Source organism: Neoarius graeffei, chromosome 22 (genome assembly GCF_027579695.1).
Source record: "Neoarius graeffei isolate fNeoGra1 chromosome 22, fNeoGra1.pri, whole genome shotgun sequence".
In the NCBI taxonomy this organism is placed as follows: domain Eukaryota; kingdom Metazoa; phylum Chordata; class Actinopteri; order Siluriformes; family Ariidae; genus Neoarius; species Neoarius graeffei.
In genome coordinates this window covers 24,611,802-24,631,681 of record NC_083590.1, presented here as the reverse complement: position 1 = coordinate 24,631,681, position 19,880 = coordinate 24,611,802, and the positions used below count along the sequence as shown (strand labels likewise).

At 40.8% G+C, this 19,880-nt stretch overlaps 1 protein-coding gene across 2 annotated transcripts in view; it reads left to right on the top strand.

Annotated features, from left to right (window-relative positions):
• The window catches only part of adcy2b (adenylate cyclase 2b (brain)), a 173,973-nt gene that overhangs the window by 65,847 nt on the left and 88,246 nt on the right, over nt 1–19,880 (top strand). For both annotated transcript variants that reach the window (XM_060904680.1, XM_060904681.1), the window contains exons 5-7: nt 13,749–13,897; nt 17,673–17,784; nt 17,882–18,009. In XM_060904680.1, coding sequence (XP_060760663.1) covers nt 13,749–13,897; nt 17,673–17,784; nt 17,882–18,009 — 389 coding nt within the window. The remainder of the gene's footprint in view (nt 1–13,748; nt 13,898–17,672; nt 17,785–17,881; nt 18,010–19,880) is intronic.

Sequence of the window (19,880 nt, the reverse complement as noted above, 5' to 3'; positions counted from 1 at the left end):
AACAAAACTGTAATACAAAATATTGCATATCATAAACAGGCTAAGTTTCATTTTTATGTTAATTTAAAAAAAAAAACTTCGGGGCTGGTATCTAAAAGATTTGTTTTAACCTGTGACTCAACTGCCAACAAATTGTCAAATAAAAATTAAAAAAACGAGTATGAATAAGACATCCTTAAATGTCCTATTTTTGTATCTTTCACCACTGACTCCCACACTCACATGGCAGTTTACTAAAACTTAATAACGCAAGCATTTATATACAGTACTGTGCAAAAGTCTCAGACACCCTATATTTTTTCATCCAAACTTTGTTATAGGTTTCTATTTTATGACTTCTACATTATCGAGTCGGTACAAAAACATTTTAGAGTTCCAAACGTTTGTTTCATTTTCCAGCACAAAATTAAATGTTACAGGAAAAAAAAGTTTGTATCTGAGCAGCATATTACATAAAAGAGCACTTTTCAGATTAAAAAAGAAAACATAATGAAGGCTGCTGGGTTTTGGTGCAAAATGAAGAAGCGAGTGTGACAGTCAAAGTGTCCAGAAGAACTGTGGCTGGTTCTGGAAGATGCTCAGTAAAACCTACAGATCATTTCCGCATCAAACTGCACTCACTGGACCTCAGACTACTATTTTTATTTATTTATTTATTTATTTATTTATTTTAAAGCGAAATATTTCATTTCATTATTGTTTAAAGCAATTTTTGATTGACAGCATTTCTTTACATGTGCCAAAGACTTTTGCACAGGACTGTATATCTGATTAAACTCAAGCTAAACTTTGTATATAGATGGAAGATAAATTGTAACACAATTTAAAAATTAAGGGATGAAAGAAAAACGATGCATTTCAAATTCTTATTGGGGTGGGACAAGTAATTATGTATGCGGTTTCTCTCCGTCCTCAATTGTGATTGATTGCACTTCCTGGTTTGTTAGAATAAGGTAAACCTTAATAATTAAAGTAAAGTACGCCCTGCTGATGATGATTTGGGAAACAAATGATTTGGTGTCCATCCCACTCGGGAAGGTGCTGCTCTCACTTCTTGCAGCAAAACAATTAGTTCATTAACAATTAGCTCATATTCTCATTAAATCTGAGCTCATAGTCTCAGAACAGGCCGAGTTAATTTGTGACCATCAAAAGCCAAGGTCAGGGAGCAGACAAACAGGCTAAACTGACCGTCTGCTAGCTGCACAGAGTCGTCACTCGGGTTCCACTATATCACTGTTTCTCTGCGGACCCCTGGTGGTCCGCAAGATCTCATCTCATTCATCTCATTATCTCTAGCCGCTTTATCCTTCTACAGGGTCGCAGGCAAGCTGGAGCCTATCCCAGCTGACTACGGGCGAAAGGCAGGGTACACCCTGGACAAGTCGCCAGGTCATCACAGGGCTGACACATAGACACAGACAACCATTCACACTCACATTCACACCTACGGTCAATTTAGAGTCACCAGTTAACCTAACCTGCATGTCTTTGGACTGTGGGGGAAACCGGAGCACCCAGAGGAAACCCACGCGGACACGGGGAGAACATGCAAACTCCACACAGAAAGGCCCTCGCCGGCCCCGGGGCTTGAACCCAGGACCTTCTTGCTGTGAGGCGACAGCGCTAACCACTACACCACCGTGCCGCCCGGTCCGCAAGATGATGTCCTAAAATATCATGTTTTATTAGTGTTTCTCGAATCGCCTACGTGACTCCAAAAGCAAAGTTATGAGTAGCACAGATGATTTTTTCGATATTGAATATAGTCCTATGTAAATTCAAATAATAGGCTACTATTTGAATTTACATAGGACTTTATTCAATATCGAAAAAAAACCTCATCTGTGCTACTCATAACTTTTCCAAAATCATAACTCGGTCAAAAGAAAAGAAAAGCACAAGAAACATCTGACATGAGCAAGAAAAAAATGCAAAGATCTGATGATTCTTTGTTTGAGAAAACAAAGCAGCGCAACTGGATCAATGTGGCCCCCAGTATGAGATTAAAACTGTCCATTGTATCAGAATAAGCAGCACCATTCTTTCCATAAAGAGAAGGACAACAATGAGTGAGTTGGCGATACCATCTGTAAAACTGTCATTTCATTAGTGTGTAATTTGTAATATACTGTTGAAGTAGGCTCATTGGTTTTTGTTCGGGATATTTACGGGGTAAGGTGGTCTGTAATTTATTTATTTTTTTAAATTATTTTATATTTTTAATGGATAAAGTGGTCCTTGGTCTGAAAAAGTTTGAGGAACACTGCACTATATCGAGACTGTCTGTTCCCTGAGCTAAACAAAAAAGTAGAAATACTCAGTTTCTGAATACACTCAACCTGGTTCAATGGAGCTTCTTTACACACGGTTTAACGTCGTTTCTTATGAATTAATCTGTGTTATTCCATAGCACAGTTGAATTCTCGATTCTGATTGGTCAGAAGGGGTTCATTAATTTTCTTTAACAACAGCTCTGACTTGTAAAAGGACATGTACTGCAGAGACTCCACATAATCTAAGTCTAATAATAAGAATGACCATTGCTGATACATGAAGGTTTCTGTGAAAAGACGTTTAACATTTATGGAAGGAGTCTCCAGTGTCAACAATTTTGTAACCTTCAGTAGGTTTTCCACCACGGGGCGTTCTTGGACTTGAGAAGTGTTTTGACTTTTCTGGTTGCATGTGAACATGATTAACAAGCTGTGTCTTATTTACTTCAGAAAGGAGGAAATTAAGGCTAGTGATGGAACGACTGTAACGTAGGTGTAACTATAATTATTCTATCCACATTCACTAGATATGAGCAACTGTGCATTCTGATTGGCTACACTACTACTAGGATATCAGCTCGTATACCGTGAGTAGAGAAAAACAAAATGGAGTGTTTTGCTGAACCAACCGAGGACGAAATATAAACTTGAAAACAAAACCCCAAAAATACAAAAAAGGAACAAAATACAGAATTAAAGTATTTGATATTAAGAACGTATCAATTGTTTTTCAAGAATTATAATTACAGCATTTTTTCACAAATTGCTCCTGTCATTTCGCCAGTGTGTTTACATTCTAAGCAGAAATGATTTTGTCGGATGTTTTGTATAAAGTTTTTATTTATCAACTTTGCAAAAGAAATAAAAATACTCCGTTTCTCAAAATCCAGTGAATGTGGATAGAATAAATCCGTTATTCCACTCAATCTCATCATACATGGTTTATAGCCAATTCAGTGCTACGTGCCTCATCGGCTATCAGCTCATGTATGACCCGATTTTGTGGAATAACTGTTAAATGAATGTTAAAACAGTGCAACGTGTCATTCTTTAATAAACTAAAAATAGTTAGAGCTGGAAAATTGCTGTGCTACAGTATAAGAGAAATAACACACCTCAGGATGTGTTGTTATTGGAACATAATGGACCTTGTGGTAGTAACAGTAACTCCGCTTCGCATCACGTCACCCCGTTGTTGATTATTTTCCTTTAACAGCACCACTCCAAGTGTTTTTTTCCTTACTTACATTGAGAAATGTAACCTGACAAAACTGTACTAGTGTAATAGAGTAAATACAGCGTGGTAGTGGACTCAGCCTTTCAGAGGGTGTAGTGGAGGTTGACTGTGAGTCATTTATGCAGTTTAGCACACAAAAATTATTAATATCCATTGAACGGTTGGGACTGCGAGTTGTTTTGACCAAAAATAGCTCCGTCCCCCTCCTCCCACCCCATCCTTCCTTTCCAAGCTGCGTGAGGTTTAAAACTTCCTCTCGGTTCGCTTGGCTTTGCTTGTTGATTTTATTGGGCGTCACATGATGATGAGGCGTTTCTAAGACGTAGTGCTGATAAGGTTTGGTGATCCTGTTCCCTTCGATCACATTTTCATATCAGGAATACGTTTTGAAACCATATTAGGGCTCACGTATTTAACAGTTAATAAGCAATATATACAACATTTAGTGTTTTGTTTTGCGTTCTCATATTCTTTCATTATATGGAAGATGCTCCTGTTTAGTAAGTACTTACTAACGGTTTCCGGAAATGTGCAGGTTAATTAATGATTGTAATCCTTTAATTGTCTCAAAGCTACCTCATAAATGACTGATCTTAATTGTTTGCTTTCAGTAAAGAGCAAACTCTAATGTGCAGAACAGTGGCGGCTGGTAGTCTTTCAAACAGGGGAGGCTGGTCGGTTATGATATTTCCAGATTTTAAAAGAAAAACACATCAATTTTGCCCATACTCTTGCCTCTGATCTGGCTGATTGTTGGCAGGGTCACAAACTGTGAAATAACAGGTTCTTTTGGCCCATTAGCCTACTGTCCAATATACATGATGGTGGTGTTGGGGAGGGGTATATTTTAACATTTTATATTTTAAAATTGTGGCATGTTGTTTAAAAATTGATCATTATTGAAAGCAGCTCTTTGTCAGGAACCTCAGCAGTAACAGCAGAGTGTTCTGGAATAGGCACAAGCACTGACCTTGGGGAGCCAAACATAGAGCTGGGTGCCACACATTTCATTCAATGACACTTTCCCTATATTTTACTTATTTTGACTGAGAAATGTTTTATTGACAATTTTGATAACCCTTCAGTTTTAATCCAGGTCTGTAGTGTGAAATGTTCTCGGCTGTGTTTTTGTTTAAAAATGTTTTCCAAATTGTAGCTGTGTTTAATTCATATCCAGAGAAATATATATTCCAATATAATATACTCAGCATAAACATTTTAAATAGATTCTATATTTTTGGTCCATCCATGACATATTACTAAAGTAGCCTATTTACTGTTGTTGACGTGGGTCACTTGCTGTTAGCCAATTCACTTTCTCATACCAGGAGAGCTGAAAGGAACGAGTATTATTCCCTACCTTTTTTCACCAAGTCAATTTGAGGCGTTGGTCTACCCTGCTCTTTAATTTTAATTTTTTCCTCGAAAGGAAGACTGGCAAATGGCTTCGGGCAGATTCTACCATAACAGAGGCCAGTTAAGTCCCATCTCCTTAAATTGCTGAATTGATTATTTTGATCATTCTATTAAGTTTTTCTAGTAGCATTTGGGGTCTTGGACATTCACAGTAAATTTTAGGACAGTAGTCCTGGTAACTAATTAATAAAAGCCTGACATGACAGACATGCTAAATGACAATAGAAACACATCGGTTTCTATCATCAAAACCTGACAGACAAACTAACGTCTACCATCATATTCTGACAGACACTCATAGCAACAAAACTGTTTCTTACATTATTAATCTGACAAATTTAGTAATAATATTAAATACCTCATCACTAGCACCAAATAATAAAATATTGAAATAAAAAAGATGAAATTTATTTTCAAAATTGAAATATCAACAATAATTGTCAGAACAGTGACGACAGACATGACTGTGTCACTTTCGCGGGGAAATAACACATTGAAATGGCCTGTCGGCTGAAAGGGTCGCAAGCGGCTCTGATTTATCTCAACTTACGATAGTTTTCCTCCAGAAAAATTTAAATATGAATGCACAAATATATTCTCAATGTTTCTATCGTCAAAAATTTCTATTGTCAGGATAGCTGACTGAAAATCTTACCTTGATTTATTTGATGAAATCTAGCTGTCAGAACTCCAAGTCTTGCCCGGAAGTAAATGTCTGCTGTCACAAAAATCACGCGCAGTAGAATTTCCTCTCTGCGTCAGTCAACATGTGCATGGTGAGGGCTTGAATTTTGCTATCGTCAGGTGCATTTGACTGACAGACTGACGATAGCATTTTTTAAAAATAACTGTGGGCTTCTCTCGTGAACGAAATAGTTTTTTCGCTGTTAATCTATTTCAACTCTATCTGTTGACACCCAAAAATGATAAAGCCTGCTTCCACACGATAACTACCAAAGATCCATAATGGCCGAGTCTATCGTCAGGTCATCTGACAGAAATTCACTGACGATAGCAGCAGGGAGAATGAAAGGGATTTTTAAAATGGGAGTTATGTCTGTCAGATATGTCAAAGAAATAGAACTTTATTCTTTAAAAACCTTTTATTGATATACTCAGTGTATTTTTAAATGACGTGCTGTTTTAGAAGACCAAATACCGTATCTTCAATCTTGAAAATATTACCTCACTGAAAAAAGGACAAGAAAAATTTCTTATTTTGTGGGCAAGTGGTTAATGGATCCAGTTACGGTAGAATCTGCCTTCGCCAAAATTAAATCAGCAATGCTTGGCATCCGTGCACAGCTTTCTTGCTAGCTGACTAGCCCCCTCAAGTTCAAGTTCAGTCACTCAAATAAACAAAATTTCTGGAACTAAGATAGCAAACTTGACAACACTATATTTACACTTTATTTACAATGAAAATATATACAAACTAAAAAAGCTGGTAGAAACCGTATGTAATGAATGAAATCGAAATGTAAGCCGATCTCTTACAATACACCACAGCACTTGCGAATCCGCATGGGACTGAACTGAGATTCACCGCTGCCTGTCTATATTTGAAACGAGCTGTCAATCAAAGAAAATATCCGGCCGCTTTCACCAATCACCAGCCTCCTCGCGGAAACTGCCATGTCCTTCCCACTGTGAGGCTCGGAGTCCGTGGGAGTCCGTGGGCGGGCGTTTTCGCAGTATTTGTCCAATAACCGTCTTGCATTTTGATATTGAAAAGCGCATAGCTCCCAAATGCCATTGAAGTGCACTGAGGCTGGGCTGCATCGCACTGTCACGAGGGGGAAAAACTCACGCACACATTAGGCGAACTGGGGAAAGTTATAAGGGAATGATTTCACACTGTAGTTGGGTTGAGCACATATATTTCTATGATTCTGGATCTGAAATAGCAATGTTATAAGGTCGGCTATAACATAAGCCTAGCGCAATTCATCCAACACGATGTTCGTCATTTTTAGAGGAGGCTGAGCCTCCCTCATTGTCTTAGAGCAATCGCCCATGGTGCAGAAACATTCTGGCAGTTAAAGCATCAAGTATCACGACACAAGAGAAAAACGTTCACTCTTTTTACTGTTGGGTTTAAATCTCAATGATGCCTCAGCCATCCAAGGGCACAAACTTGGCCGTGCATTCTCAGTGGGAGGAATGGCAGTACTTTAGTACTCTCTCGCAACGACACTAGCCAATCACAGGCGTCTGTCAGCTCATGTATGAGGAAGAGGGCAGACAGCGCTTTGTTTACACCACCTTGTTGTGCAGTTCAAAAAGCTGCATTGACTGGCTTCACGTGTCTCGGAGGAAGCCCGTGTTAGCCTGCATCTTCCCTGGTTGTGACTGTCACGTGAGCTTGTTAGTAGGAGAAAACTGGCAATGACAAAAATTGATCGAAAGGCGGAATAAAAAATGATGATGACTTTCATTCTATTCTAGGTTTACTTGCACTATAATATAAAACAGTAATGCTTTTATGGCTGAGGACTACAGTTGTCTTGCTCACTTTAGGACTGCAGTTATCATGAACAGTTTTGCACTCAAGTTTCCATCAATGAAGAGTTATAACATCAACGAAACTGTCCTCATGTTAAAACTGTTAATATTATAGTCAGGCTGTCTGTTGTTGCCCAAATGAGGATGGGTTCCCTTTTGAGTCTGGTTCCTCTCGAGGTTTCTTCCTCATGTCGTCTGAGGGAGTTTTTCCTTGCCACCGTCGCCACAGGCTTGCTCATTGGGGATAGATTAGAGATAAAATTAGCTCATGTTTTAAGTCGTTCAAATTCTGTAAAGCTGCTTTGCGACAATGTTTATTGTTAAAAGTGCTATACAAATAAACTTGACTTGATTATAATAATAAATAATAATCAGTTAAATTTATATAGCGCCTTTCTCATACCCAAGGTTGCTTTACGATCTTAAAAAAATAAATAAATAAGTCCACCAAAAGAGGGTCAGGATGTCATTCCGATGGTGTAGTCCCACCAAAAGGTGCACGAAGATGCACTGAATCTGAGGAGAAAATTCCTTCATACGAGTGAAATTATCTTCCTGCATGGACAGATAATTTTACTTGACAAGACATCTTGGAATAAGTTGATTACAATCTAGAACTACTTTTAATAATCTGAGTTGGTGTCGTGTATTCTTCGAATAGGAAATGCTAGATTGTTTCAACTATATTCAAGATATTCTAACTTAAGATATCATTTTTGCAGTGCAGAAAAATACAAGACACCAACTCTGAGATTATTAAAACTAGTTCGAGATTGTAACCAACTTATTCCAAGATGTCTTGTCAAGTAAAATTATCTGTCCATGCAGCAAGATAATTTCACTCGTATTAAGGAATTTTCTCCTCAAGTTCAGTTTTTTGCAGTGTAAATCCCACACCGCTTGCACAGCCACCGAGCAACATCGCTCGGAACACCACACCAAGCACAAATGCACCGCCACACAGAGCGCTGGACAACCCTGATGTTAAAAGAGCAATGAGCTCACTGCAGTCCATAGCGAGGAGCACAGGCATCACCCACGGCGGACCAAGGCCTGGAGGGAGCCGACACCTAAAACTGGGTCCGGAGCTACACCACAACTGGCGGGCAAAAAACAAACATCAAACTACAAAAAAGAAAAAGGAAAATAAAATAAATAAAAAATAAAAAGCTCCGGTGAGAAGCAGCAGCGAGAATACGCACAGCGTACTCTCAACCGGAAACAGAAAAATGCAAAAAAAAAAATACAGTGTGTGTGTGTGTGTGTGTGTGTGTGTATATATATATATATATATATATATATATATATATATATATATATATATATATACACACACACACAGTGGTATGCAAAAGTTTGGCCACCCCTGGTCAAAATTGCTGTTACTATGAACAGTTAAGCAAGTTGAAGATGAAATGATCTCCAAAAGGCATAAAGTTAAAGATGACTCATTCCCTTTATATTTTAAGCAAAAACAATTTTTCATTTTCATCTTTTACATTTTCTAAAATGATAAAGGAAAAGGGCCTGAAGCAAAAGTTTGGGCACCCTGCATGGTTAGTACCTAGTAACACCCCCTGTGGCAAGTATCACAGCTTGTAAACACTTTCTGTAGCCAGCTAATAATCTTTCAGTTCTTACCTGGGGGATTTTCACACACTCGTCCTTGCAAAAGGCTTCCAGTTCTACAAGTTTCTTGGGCTGTCTTGCATGCACTGCTCTTTTGAGATCTACGCACAGATTTTCAATGATGTTTAGGTCAGGGGACTGTGAGGGCCAGGGCAAAACCTTCAGCTTGGGCCTCTGGAGGTATTCCGTTGTAGATTTTGAGGTGTGTTTTGGATCATCATCTTATTGTAGGACCCATCCTCTTTTTAACTTCAACTTTTTTACAGATGGTGTGATGTTTGCTTCCAGAGTTTGCTGGTATTTATTCGAATCCATGCTTCCCTCGACCAATGAAATGAGCCCTGCGCCACTGGCTGCAACACAACCCCAAAGCATGATCGATCCACACCCATGCTTCAGAGTCGGAGAGGTGTTCTTTTCCTGGAATTTGGCACCCTTTTTTCTCCAAACATACCTTTGCACATTGTGGCCAAAAAGTTCTATTCTGATTTCATCAGTCCACAGGACTTGTTTCCAAAATGCATCAGGCTTATTTAGATGTTCATTTGCAAACTTCAGACGCTGAATTTTGTGGCTCGGATGCAGGAAAGGTTTTCTTCTGATGACTCTCCCATGAAGGTCATATTTGTTCAGGTGTCGCTGCATAGTAGAACAGTGCACCACCACTCCAGGGTCTGCTAAATCTTTCTGAAGGTCTTTTGCAGTAAAACAGGGGTTTTTATTTGCCTTTCTAGCAATCCAACAAGCAGTTCTTTCAGAAAGTTTTCTTCATCTTCCAGACCTCACCTTGATCTCCACTGTTTCTGTTAACTGCCATTTCTTAATAACATTACAATCTGAGGAAACGGCTACCTGAAAACACTTTGCGACGTTCTTGTAGCCTTCTCCTGCTTTGTGAGCATCAATTATTTTATTATTCAGAATGCGAGGGAGTTGCTTAGAGGAGCCCATGGCTGTTGATTTTCGGGACAAGTTTGAGGAGTCAGAGAATTTATACAGCTTTGAAATCTGCATCATCTGACCTTTCCTAACGAAGAATTTGAACAAGCCACAGCTCAATAAGCTAATTAAGGTCTGGAACCTTGATGAAAGTTACCTGAGAACTCAAATGTACTGGGGTGCCCAAACTTTCGCATGGTGTTCCTTTTCTTTTTTCACTCTCCAGTTGTACAAAACAAAAATAATACACAAATCTTGCAGAAAACGCTGAAAAGAAATGTCTCGTCTTTACCTTTATGCCTTTTGGTGATCAGTTCATCTTCTGCTCACTGAACTATTCACAGTAACAGACATTTTCAGTAAGGGTGCCATATAATATATAATTTTTTTTTTACAGCACTAGTTTCTGAGCTTACATAAATAGATCATTTGAAGTGTCCATCATAATACCATGTGTTAAAGATGGTGATGTATCACCAAAACGATTAGCAGCACGTTGGAATGTTGGCACTTGTGAAATCCAGATCATCCCAAAAGCTTCACAAAGCAGACCTGTACATAGAGACCTGTAATTTCATTGCTCTTCCCTGTGGTTTCTCCACAGGGCAATTATGATCTATAGGTTTCCATCTCTCATACACACACAGGTAGTCTTTCCCCCCCCACCATGCTTTTATGTTTGACTGTAATTACCACTGAGATGGATGGCGGCTCTCCGCTCAGTACATCGCTCAGCACTCTGGGCTGCAGCGTGGCTGGTGTGTGACGGTATTTTTACTAAACAGCGACAGCAAAGCCAGACGCGCGTCTGTTTTTACTGTGCTCTCGCTTGATTTAGCTCAGGCTGTTTAATTACTTCATTTCCTCCTGAGACACACAGATTGGGAAGCTGGTCCAAACCAGACTGACTGGAATATCTTCTCTTCTCTCTCTCTCTCTCTCTCTCTCTCTCTCTCTCTCTCTCTGTCTCCCTCTGTTTAATTTTTGATTAAAAAACAGGCCGTGAAAGCCCTTTACATTCCCAAAAGAGACCAACAAGAGGTAAACAAGGTGATTAGGTGGTGTTGAACACCTTCTTCTTCTTCTTCTTGTTAACTCTGTCCTTGCGTCATAAAAGCACACAACCTGAAAGTGTTTGTGAGCGGATTTATTATTATTATTTTTAGAAATAACATTTTATAGAGCTTGTCCATATGGTTTGTTTTAAATGCCATGAAAACATGCACGAAGGTTTGTGCTCTGTCTCTCTAATTCATGGTCTGACCTGAACAGAACAAAGACGGCATACAAAAAAGCAAACAGCAAGTGCAGCTACCTATTAACAAATCTAATCTGAAGAGCAACTTGAAGCCGGTGTTGCTATGATTTCACTAGATGATTGGTTTATTTTTATACTTCCGTTTTGCTCAAGCAATTTTGAATACGTCAGTTTTATCATAAATAATCGGAAATGTAAGGCGGTCTGGAGAAAACACGTCAAATTTCAGTGTGCAGCCAAAAAATGATCAAGAAATAGTTTTTTTTTTTTTTTTGCGATAACAAACATTCATACTTCTATCGTAAGGAAACAGAAATACGTTTCACCAAAACGATGTGAAAATGTTATTTCCTCTTTAATCTTGTCTTGGCTGTCTTCCTGCAAAGACCATTCTGAGAAAGGAGACAGTTGAATAAATGTAGTTGAAGGAAATCGGTGTGCACAAAGATGCCTTCAACCTCGATAGCTCAGCGTGATTTCCTTATACGCTGAATGTCACAATTTGATCACGTTGTTGTATAGCTACACTACCGTTCAAAAGTTTGGGGTCACCCAGACAATTTTGTGTTTTCCATGAAAAGTCCCACTTTTATTTACCACCATAAGTTGTAAAATGAATAGAAAATGTAGTCAAGACATTTTTCAGGCCATTTTGGGCATTTAATCGACCCCACAAATGTGATGCTCCAGAAACTCAATCTGCTCAAAGGAAGGTCAGTTTTATAGCTTCTCTAAAGAGCTCAACTGTTTTCAGCTGTGCTAACATGATTGTACAAGGGTTTTCTAATCATCCATTAGCCTTCTGAGGCAATGAGCAAACACATTGTACCATTAGAACACTGGAGTGAGAGTTGCTGGAAATGGGCCTCTATACACCTATGGAGATATTGCACCAAAAACCAGACATTTGCAGCTAGAATAGTCATTTACCACATTAGCAATGTATAGAGTGGATTTCTGATTAGTTTAAAGTGATCTTCATTGAAAAGAACAGTGCTTTTCTTTCAAAAATAAGGACATTTCAAAGTGACCCCAAACTTTTGAACGGTAGTGTACATGCCACTGTGAACTGGATATAAGCCGAATGAATTCATTGTGTAGTTCGAGACTGGCTGTGAAAATAGGTTTTAAAATGGTTAAAAGATCTAAAAATTGAGCCAACAGGACTGACTGAATTTCTCATCATTATTTTGAACAGTTTAAACGCCATCAGCTACACCGAATTCGGGTGATAAGACGACAAACTGAAGTGACAAATTTGATTCTGGGAGTCCAAGAGATAAAATTGTCCGTGCTCTTTGTGTGGGAGGGACATACTGTACTGTGTCTCCACTGTCAATCACAGCGACACTAGCCAATCACAGGCCTCTGTGAACTCATGTATGTAGAATAGGGCAGATAGTGCATTCCTCTGAATGTGTCAGCCTTCGCATTTCCCAGTTCCGAGATGTAATATCACAAGGGTGAACTAGCTCGTGACTGTGAATTGGCAGATGATCAAATTGTTAGTAAATTAAAGAAAAAGGTGTGGTCATGTTTTATTTATTGTTTTATTAAATGCAAATGAAATCAAGAAATAATAGCTGCTTTTCGATAATCAGTGTCTTGGCATCTTTGTGTGGAACTGGAATGGAAACTTGAAACGCAGTTTTCTCTCTTTTACTTTAAAATGCTTTTTAAAATAATACTAATAATTGCTTTTAGTCCTGGGTATGACTTGAAACTCAACCGGTGGTGAGTCTCAGGTCCAGGAGGACTTGAGTATTGGGGAAACTGGAGTTGGCCCTTAATCAGCATTGCTCCCAGGCCCGCTCTGACCCGGAGTGGTAGCACCTGCCTGGGTTCCAGTAAATAGTACATCACCAATATGGCGCTGGCAGCAGGGCGCTTTTCGGTGCGATGTGGCAGATGAACCCAACAGGGTCAATGGCACATGGAAGAGCCACTCAAATGGCCAACGGATGGCATCACTCACTCGGCAAGTCAGTTGTCACTGCAGGGTAACTTCCATACCCGTCAGGTCTGTGGCACTTTTGTGCACCACTTGGCATCAGGTCTGGAGGTCCAACACGATGGGAGCACGACATTGTTTGTCGTACCTTACTGTACAGGGCGCTTCATTAGGAGAGGAGAATAGTATGCGAGAGCTCACGAGGCCAGACATTTCCATGGTGGCTCAGCTGGGCCATTAGTGCCGCCGCTGCTCTGGTGCGGGCCTCGTGGCCCATCGGCGTTTCTGTGCATCCTAATGAAGCAGTCATCATTGCTAGTGATGGATAGCTGACGAATAATAATAATAACAAGGAAAGTCTGTAGTTCAGAGAACTGTATATAGTAGAAAATGTGCATATTTCACCACGTGAAGGTTTTTCCAAGGCCACCACAAAAATAAAGAGCCTGAAAGACGACACGTTCTTACCTGTAAATAACCAATAAGGCATTTGTTCAAGTTCAAGCTCATCCTCACCCTCTTCACTCTGACCAATAGGAGCGTCTCTTGCTGTCCCTGCTTCCCGCCCACATCGCTCGCGTAATGAAGGCTGAGATCATCCAGAGGCTCAAGGGTCCAAACAGCGGCCAGGCCGAAAACACCAACAACTTCCACAACCTCTATGTACAGAGACACACAAACGTCAGGTAGGACTCGCACTACTAAACACACACACACACCTTGTTTAACTGAGCTACATTTCTACATGCTGACAGATTGTCTACTATTCCTGCAGACCTTAGAGTGCAGGCACAGGTGTTTCTCCCAGCTAAATAAATCCCGCTTACAGCAAATAGGCCAAAAAAAAGTGAAATAACCCAAATCCAAGTAGCCTAGATGTAAGAGTTCTGCAGGAACTCTATTCCATACGTCTCGAATTTATAACTTGAAAACAAAAAGAATCTTATAAAAAAAAATGCTTTCGTCACTTTTGTTGTGTGGAAGGACAAGGAGTACTTTCTTTCTTTTCAAAGCAATATGTTTGTGCACTTCAAAGATTTGGTCTTTTTCCATCACGGTGAGAGCACGCTGAAGACATGGCACTCGTCATTATGAGCAGCACTCATGCTTGTTTTTCAGGAACAGGGAGAGGACCCAGATGCTCGGTCTGACCTCAGACAGCACAACGACGTTCTCAGGAGCTTTGCATGCGTCAGATGAAAAGCAGCCACTGCTTTATTCCACATTTTCACATGATTATTAAGCCACACCCAAACCATCCAGACTGGATTAGTTTTACATGGAGTAATGTAATTATTACCAGAATATGGCTGGGATTTCAGTCTGAATCCATCTGGTGTCCTGATTGCACGTGTGAAGGAAGATGATGCCATATGTTATCTTCTATAAAATATCCAGTTGAAATGTTCTCACCTATATCCTGTTCAAATTGACAGTGACTTTAAAAAAAAAATCTCCATTATATTCTGCAGAAAAGGCATTTTGCGTTTTTTAAATTTTTTTTATTAAAACCAGGTATTGGCAGAGTTCAAACACGGAGCATTAAAATACAGACAATGTTTAAAATGTCATGATTATTAAGTAATTAATTATTGAGTTCTTGGCACACGTATAGCCTGGATGCATGTTAATGTCATGTGACTTACTATATCAGTAATCATGCACTTGGAGTATAATAAGGATCAGAGTATTAAAGTGAAGTGTGTGCATCAGTCCCAACAGCTAGCCGCTGTGTCCGGGGATCAGGTCGTCGAGGCCCCTGCCTTCGACTGCCACCCAATCCACACTGCACCCGTCCCCTACTGCTACCTCTGTGGGTGGTGAACCCACAGGAGGTCAGGCCCATGTCACCTCTTCGGGCTGAGCCCGGCCGGGCCCCATGGGCAAAGGCCCGGCCACCAAGCGCTTGCATACGAGCCCCAACCCCAGGCCTGGCTCCAGGGTGGGGCCCCGGCTGCGCCATACCGGGTGACGTCACGGTCCTTGATGGTTTCTCCATAAGGGTTTTGGTGAACTGCTCTTGGTCTGGCCTGTCACCTAGGACCTGTCTGCCTTGGGAAACCCTGACAGGGGCATAATGCCCCCGACAACATAGCTCCTAGGATCATTCAGGCACACAAACCCCTCCACCACAATAAGGTGGCAGTTCTAGGAGGGGAAAGAACAAGATCGCGGATACAAGCGGCCGAAATGAGTTTCCTTCGCAGGGTGGCTGGGCGCTCCCTTAGAGATAGGGTGAGAAGCACAGTCACTCGGGAGGAGCTCGGAGTAGAGCCGCTGCTCCTCCACATCGAGAGGAACCAGCTGAGGTGACTCGGGCATCTTTTTCGGATGCCTCCTGGACGCCTCCCTGGGGAGAAGAAGACGAGACGAGACGAGTGTGCATCAGTGGCGGCTGGAGGGCTTTGAGATAGGTGAAGCTCAGTTTTCGGTCTATGTAATAAAATTTGTCAATTATTTGTTTTTTGTTTTGTTTTAAAAGAAGCCTTTATTTGTCACATGCACACTCAAGCACAGTGAAATTCATCCTCTGCATTTAACCCATCTGAAGCAGTGAACACACACCCAGAGCAGTGGGCAGCCATGCTAACAGCACCCGGGGAGCAGTTAGAGGTTAGGTACCTTCCTCAAGGGTACTTCAGCCCAAGGATACCCCACGTTAACCTAACTACATGTCTTTGGACTGTGGGGGAAACCGGAGCACCCGGAGAAAACCTACACAGACACAGGGAGAACATGCAAACTCCACATAGAAAGGCCCTCCGTCGGTGACTGGGCTCGAACCCAGAACCACCTTCTAACCACAACACCACTGTACCGCCCACGTTCTACTCTGACTCTGCCAAGTAAACTTAAGCATATGCCCTGTCAAAGTTGGTCAAATCTCCAAAGCCCAGTTCTGACCCAATAATCCATCCCTGGGATGGTCTCATTAAGAGACAAGGCCAACAGGACATTCTTTTGGTCAAAGCGCTCCCAGTTTACTTTGTCATACCAAGACGGCTGAAATGAGTGACTCTGTCTCGCTGACTTGAATTAAATTGATCTTGGGCATTGATCTGCCCTGTTGTTCAATTTTGAGTCTCTCCTTGTAAAAAAAAAAAAAAGGGCATCAAAATCAGGTCGACGTTAGCAACATTTGTCATTTCACACAGCTAGCTAGCTGGCTAAATTTCCTCCCTATTGCCTGGCTGAAAATAAACAGCTTTTACTGAACTGAAACAAAAGCAAGTAACATCTCATCTCATCTCATTATCTCTAGCCGCTTTATCCTGTTCTACAGGGTCGCAGGCGAGCTGGAGCCTATCCCAGCTGACTACGGGCGAAAGGCGGGGTACACCCTGGACAAGTCGCCAGGTCATCACAGGGCTGACACATAGACACAGACAACCATTCACACTCACATTCACACCTACGTTCAATTTAGAGTCACCAGTTAACCTAACCTGCATGTCTTTGGGGGAAACCGGAGCACCCGGAGGAAACCCACGTGGACACGGGGAGAACATGCAAACTCCGCACAGAAAGGCCCTCGCCGGCCACGGGGCTCGAACCCGGACCTTCTAAGCAAGTAACAAGCTCTATATTTACAATTTTATTTACAGGATATACAAATGGAAATAGGAAGTGTATATTGATCGGAAAAGAACGAGAATGAGCAGCAGCTAGTCTCACGACTTCACTCACCAACACGCCGCATGACGGACTGAGCTTGAATCCCTCGGATCGACGCGACGGATGATTTTAAAACGCTATATCAGTCACATGACATTCAAAAGAGATTTGAGAGAATTCCTCCGATTATCAATCATCATACAGAAGCCCAGCGTCCAGTCCCGCCTTACTGCCAGCGACTCTCTGTAGACCCCCGATGAAGCCGAGTGTCTGGAATTTATCTTTTAAAAGCACATCCATTCTATCTTATATCTAGCTTTGGTGCACTAAGATCAAAGCATATCCCATAGTGGTATTAAACTACAAAGATGCCGAGCATCAATGGGTCGTGCTTCCGCAGGCTTCTACGTGGAAAAAAAAAACAAAAAACACGTGATCAGATTATGACGACTAGCGAGAAATAACTGCTGGACGAGCTAGCTGTAAAGCTGAGCGCTTTCTAGCACAAAATATCGATTTTGAGTTGTGTAAATACATATTTAACAGATGAACTTGTTCGTGACGTTTTACAGGAAGCTGGGCTTCCCTGATAGTCTTAGAGCAGTCGCCTCTGATAGGTCGTACACATGGGACGTGACTATGCGTACGGAGATCCCATGTGAATCACCCAGAATAATGCTATACCCTGTAAAATGTGGCGTTTATATCGATCCTGATTAAAACCTAGGCTTGGCTCTTGTGCTACAGTAGGTACGGTGTACTGTAGAGCAGCAATACTTTAATCCAATCACAGATTGCCTCACTCTCTCCTGCACAGTCTTAAAGGCCTCTTAACGTTTTCGGCAGCATTCTGTACGCAGACATCGTCGGGTTCACGCGACTGGCCAGCGACTGCTCTCCAGGAGAACTGGTGCACATGCTCAATGAGCTTTTCGGCAAATTCGACCAGATAGCCAAGGTAATGCACAAATCACATCTTCGCACTGCGTCACTGCATGACAACAAGCCACTGTTTCTCCCCCGAGCTGTATCAAATCTCCTCTTTTTCTTTTTAGGATTATGACTGCATGAGGATTAAGATACTGGGAGACTGTTATTACTGTGTGTCTGGGCTGCCCGAGTTTTTACCGGACCACGCCAAGAACTGTGTCAAGATGGGACTGGACATGTGTGAGGCCATCAAGTAAAACACCACCTCTTAAACATCTTTAAATATCTACAGGACTGTGCAAAAGTCTTAGACTTCCTAAAACTTAATATATTTTTTTAGCTTTCCGCACATTCATGTTCTCTTAACGTGTATATGTAATTAAAAAGTAACATGTTAAGTTATAAACTGCTGGTTCATATTTAAAAACGCACATCATGGAGGTTCTTGAGGTGCAAGTAAGTGAGAGCCAAAATCTGCTAAAGAACTGTAGCAAGTTCTCCCAGGGGTTTAGAACCTACCTCCTTTTAAAACTGTTCCACGTTGTACCTGAGAGAGTTGATGTGGGTTTTAAAGTCAAAAGGTGGCCAAATATTGATTTCCTTTCTACAGGTTAGTGTTTACTGCTTTTGCATATTTCAACATTTTCATTTTGTTATTTATTTTAAAGAAAAATAGCCTTTGACTTTTGCAGTGTTGGGAGTATTTTCAGATTTTATTACAGTACGTGGCTCAAAGACTAGATGTGTCTATTTTGCGTCCAGAGTTCTTTCACTCTAATTTTTTTCACCTTCAAGGGTTTACATGATGATAATATGTGTATTCACTGGATATGAGCAATCGCGCGCTCTGATTGGCTACTACTACTAGGATATCAGCTCATATACCGTGAGTAGAGAAAAACAAAATGGCAGCGCGTTTTGCTGAACCGACCGAGGATGAAATAAAAACTCGAAAACAAAACCCCAAAAAATAAAAAAGCAGCAAAATATGGAATGAAAGTATTTGATAGTAAGAACGTATCTTTTTTTTCCCCCAAGAATTATCATCGCATTTTTCACAAATTGTTCTTCATGTTGAAGCATGAAAATTTGTTGAATTTTTTTTTTTTTTTAGACTGGTTCAAAAGCTCAAAGAAGTTTGAAAATTACAGAACTAAGAATCAAATAAATGTCTAAAGCTCTTCTATACTTCGGCAGCATGACAGCAAGACGGCACTTTGTACAGAAAAAACCCCCCGCTAAAGTCAATTCGTGCAGCCATCGATACTGTAGGTTTTTAAGAAGTCCGTCGAAGCGGAAATGATTTTGTCGGATGTTTTGTATAAAGTTTTTATTCATCGAATTTGCAAAATATAAAAATGCTCCGTTTCTCAAAATCCAGTGACTGTGGAGAGAATAAGAGTTATTCCATTCAATCTCGTCATACGTGGCTTGTAGCCGACTCGGCACTATAATCGTATTTAGTGAGGAACTAAGTGCAAAATAATGATCTTCATTCCAAGTTTTATGAAAAAAAGCATGCAAATTAATCTCGAATATTGTTTATTTGGCTTTGATGTATACACAGTATGCATTAAAACAAAAAATCCTACCGTATGTACCAAGAAGAAAACATCAATATATGAATCTATGGAAAAAAAAATTGTAACTCATAGCAGCTTCAGAATATCTGGTGAAAGCAAAGCAATGCAAACTTGATTTTTCTCATGGACAATTCACATCCACTAGACATCAGATGACACACGACAACCAGGGAGGGTGACGAGATGGGCCTCCTCCAAAGAAACATGTCACCAGCTGACCACATCTTTTTGAGCAGGGGTGGGGTGGTATAACGCGCTCAGAAGAAAGCATTATCCACCCGTGATTGGCTCGCGTCACTGTAATTGACAGGGAAGAGAGACTCTAAGCCCAGTCCCACAACACAGAGAACTATAAATAAATCGGTCTCCTGCAGTTTATGTGGTTGGTGCTCACACCAGACTGATAACGATCCCTATAGCCCAGGCCTGGGTTTATCCGCATCAGTGAGATTGCTTATGGAGCCATTTTTCCAGACCTGGACCTGATCCGGTAAAACATCTGACCAATCAGCTAATTATTATTTACATATGACATTGTCTG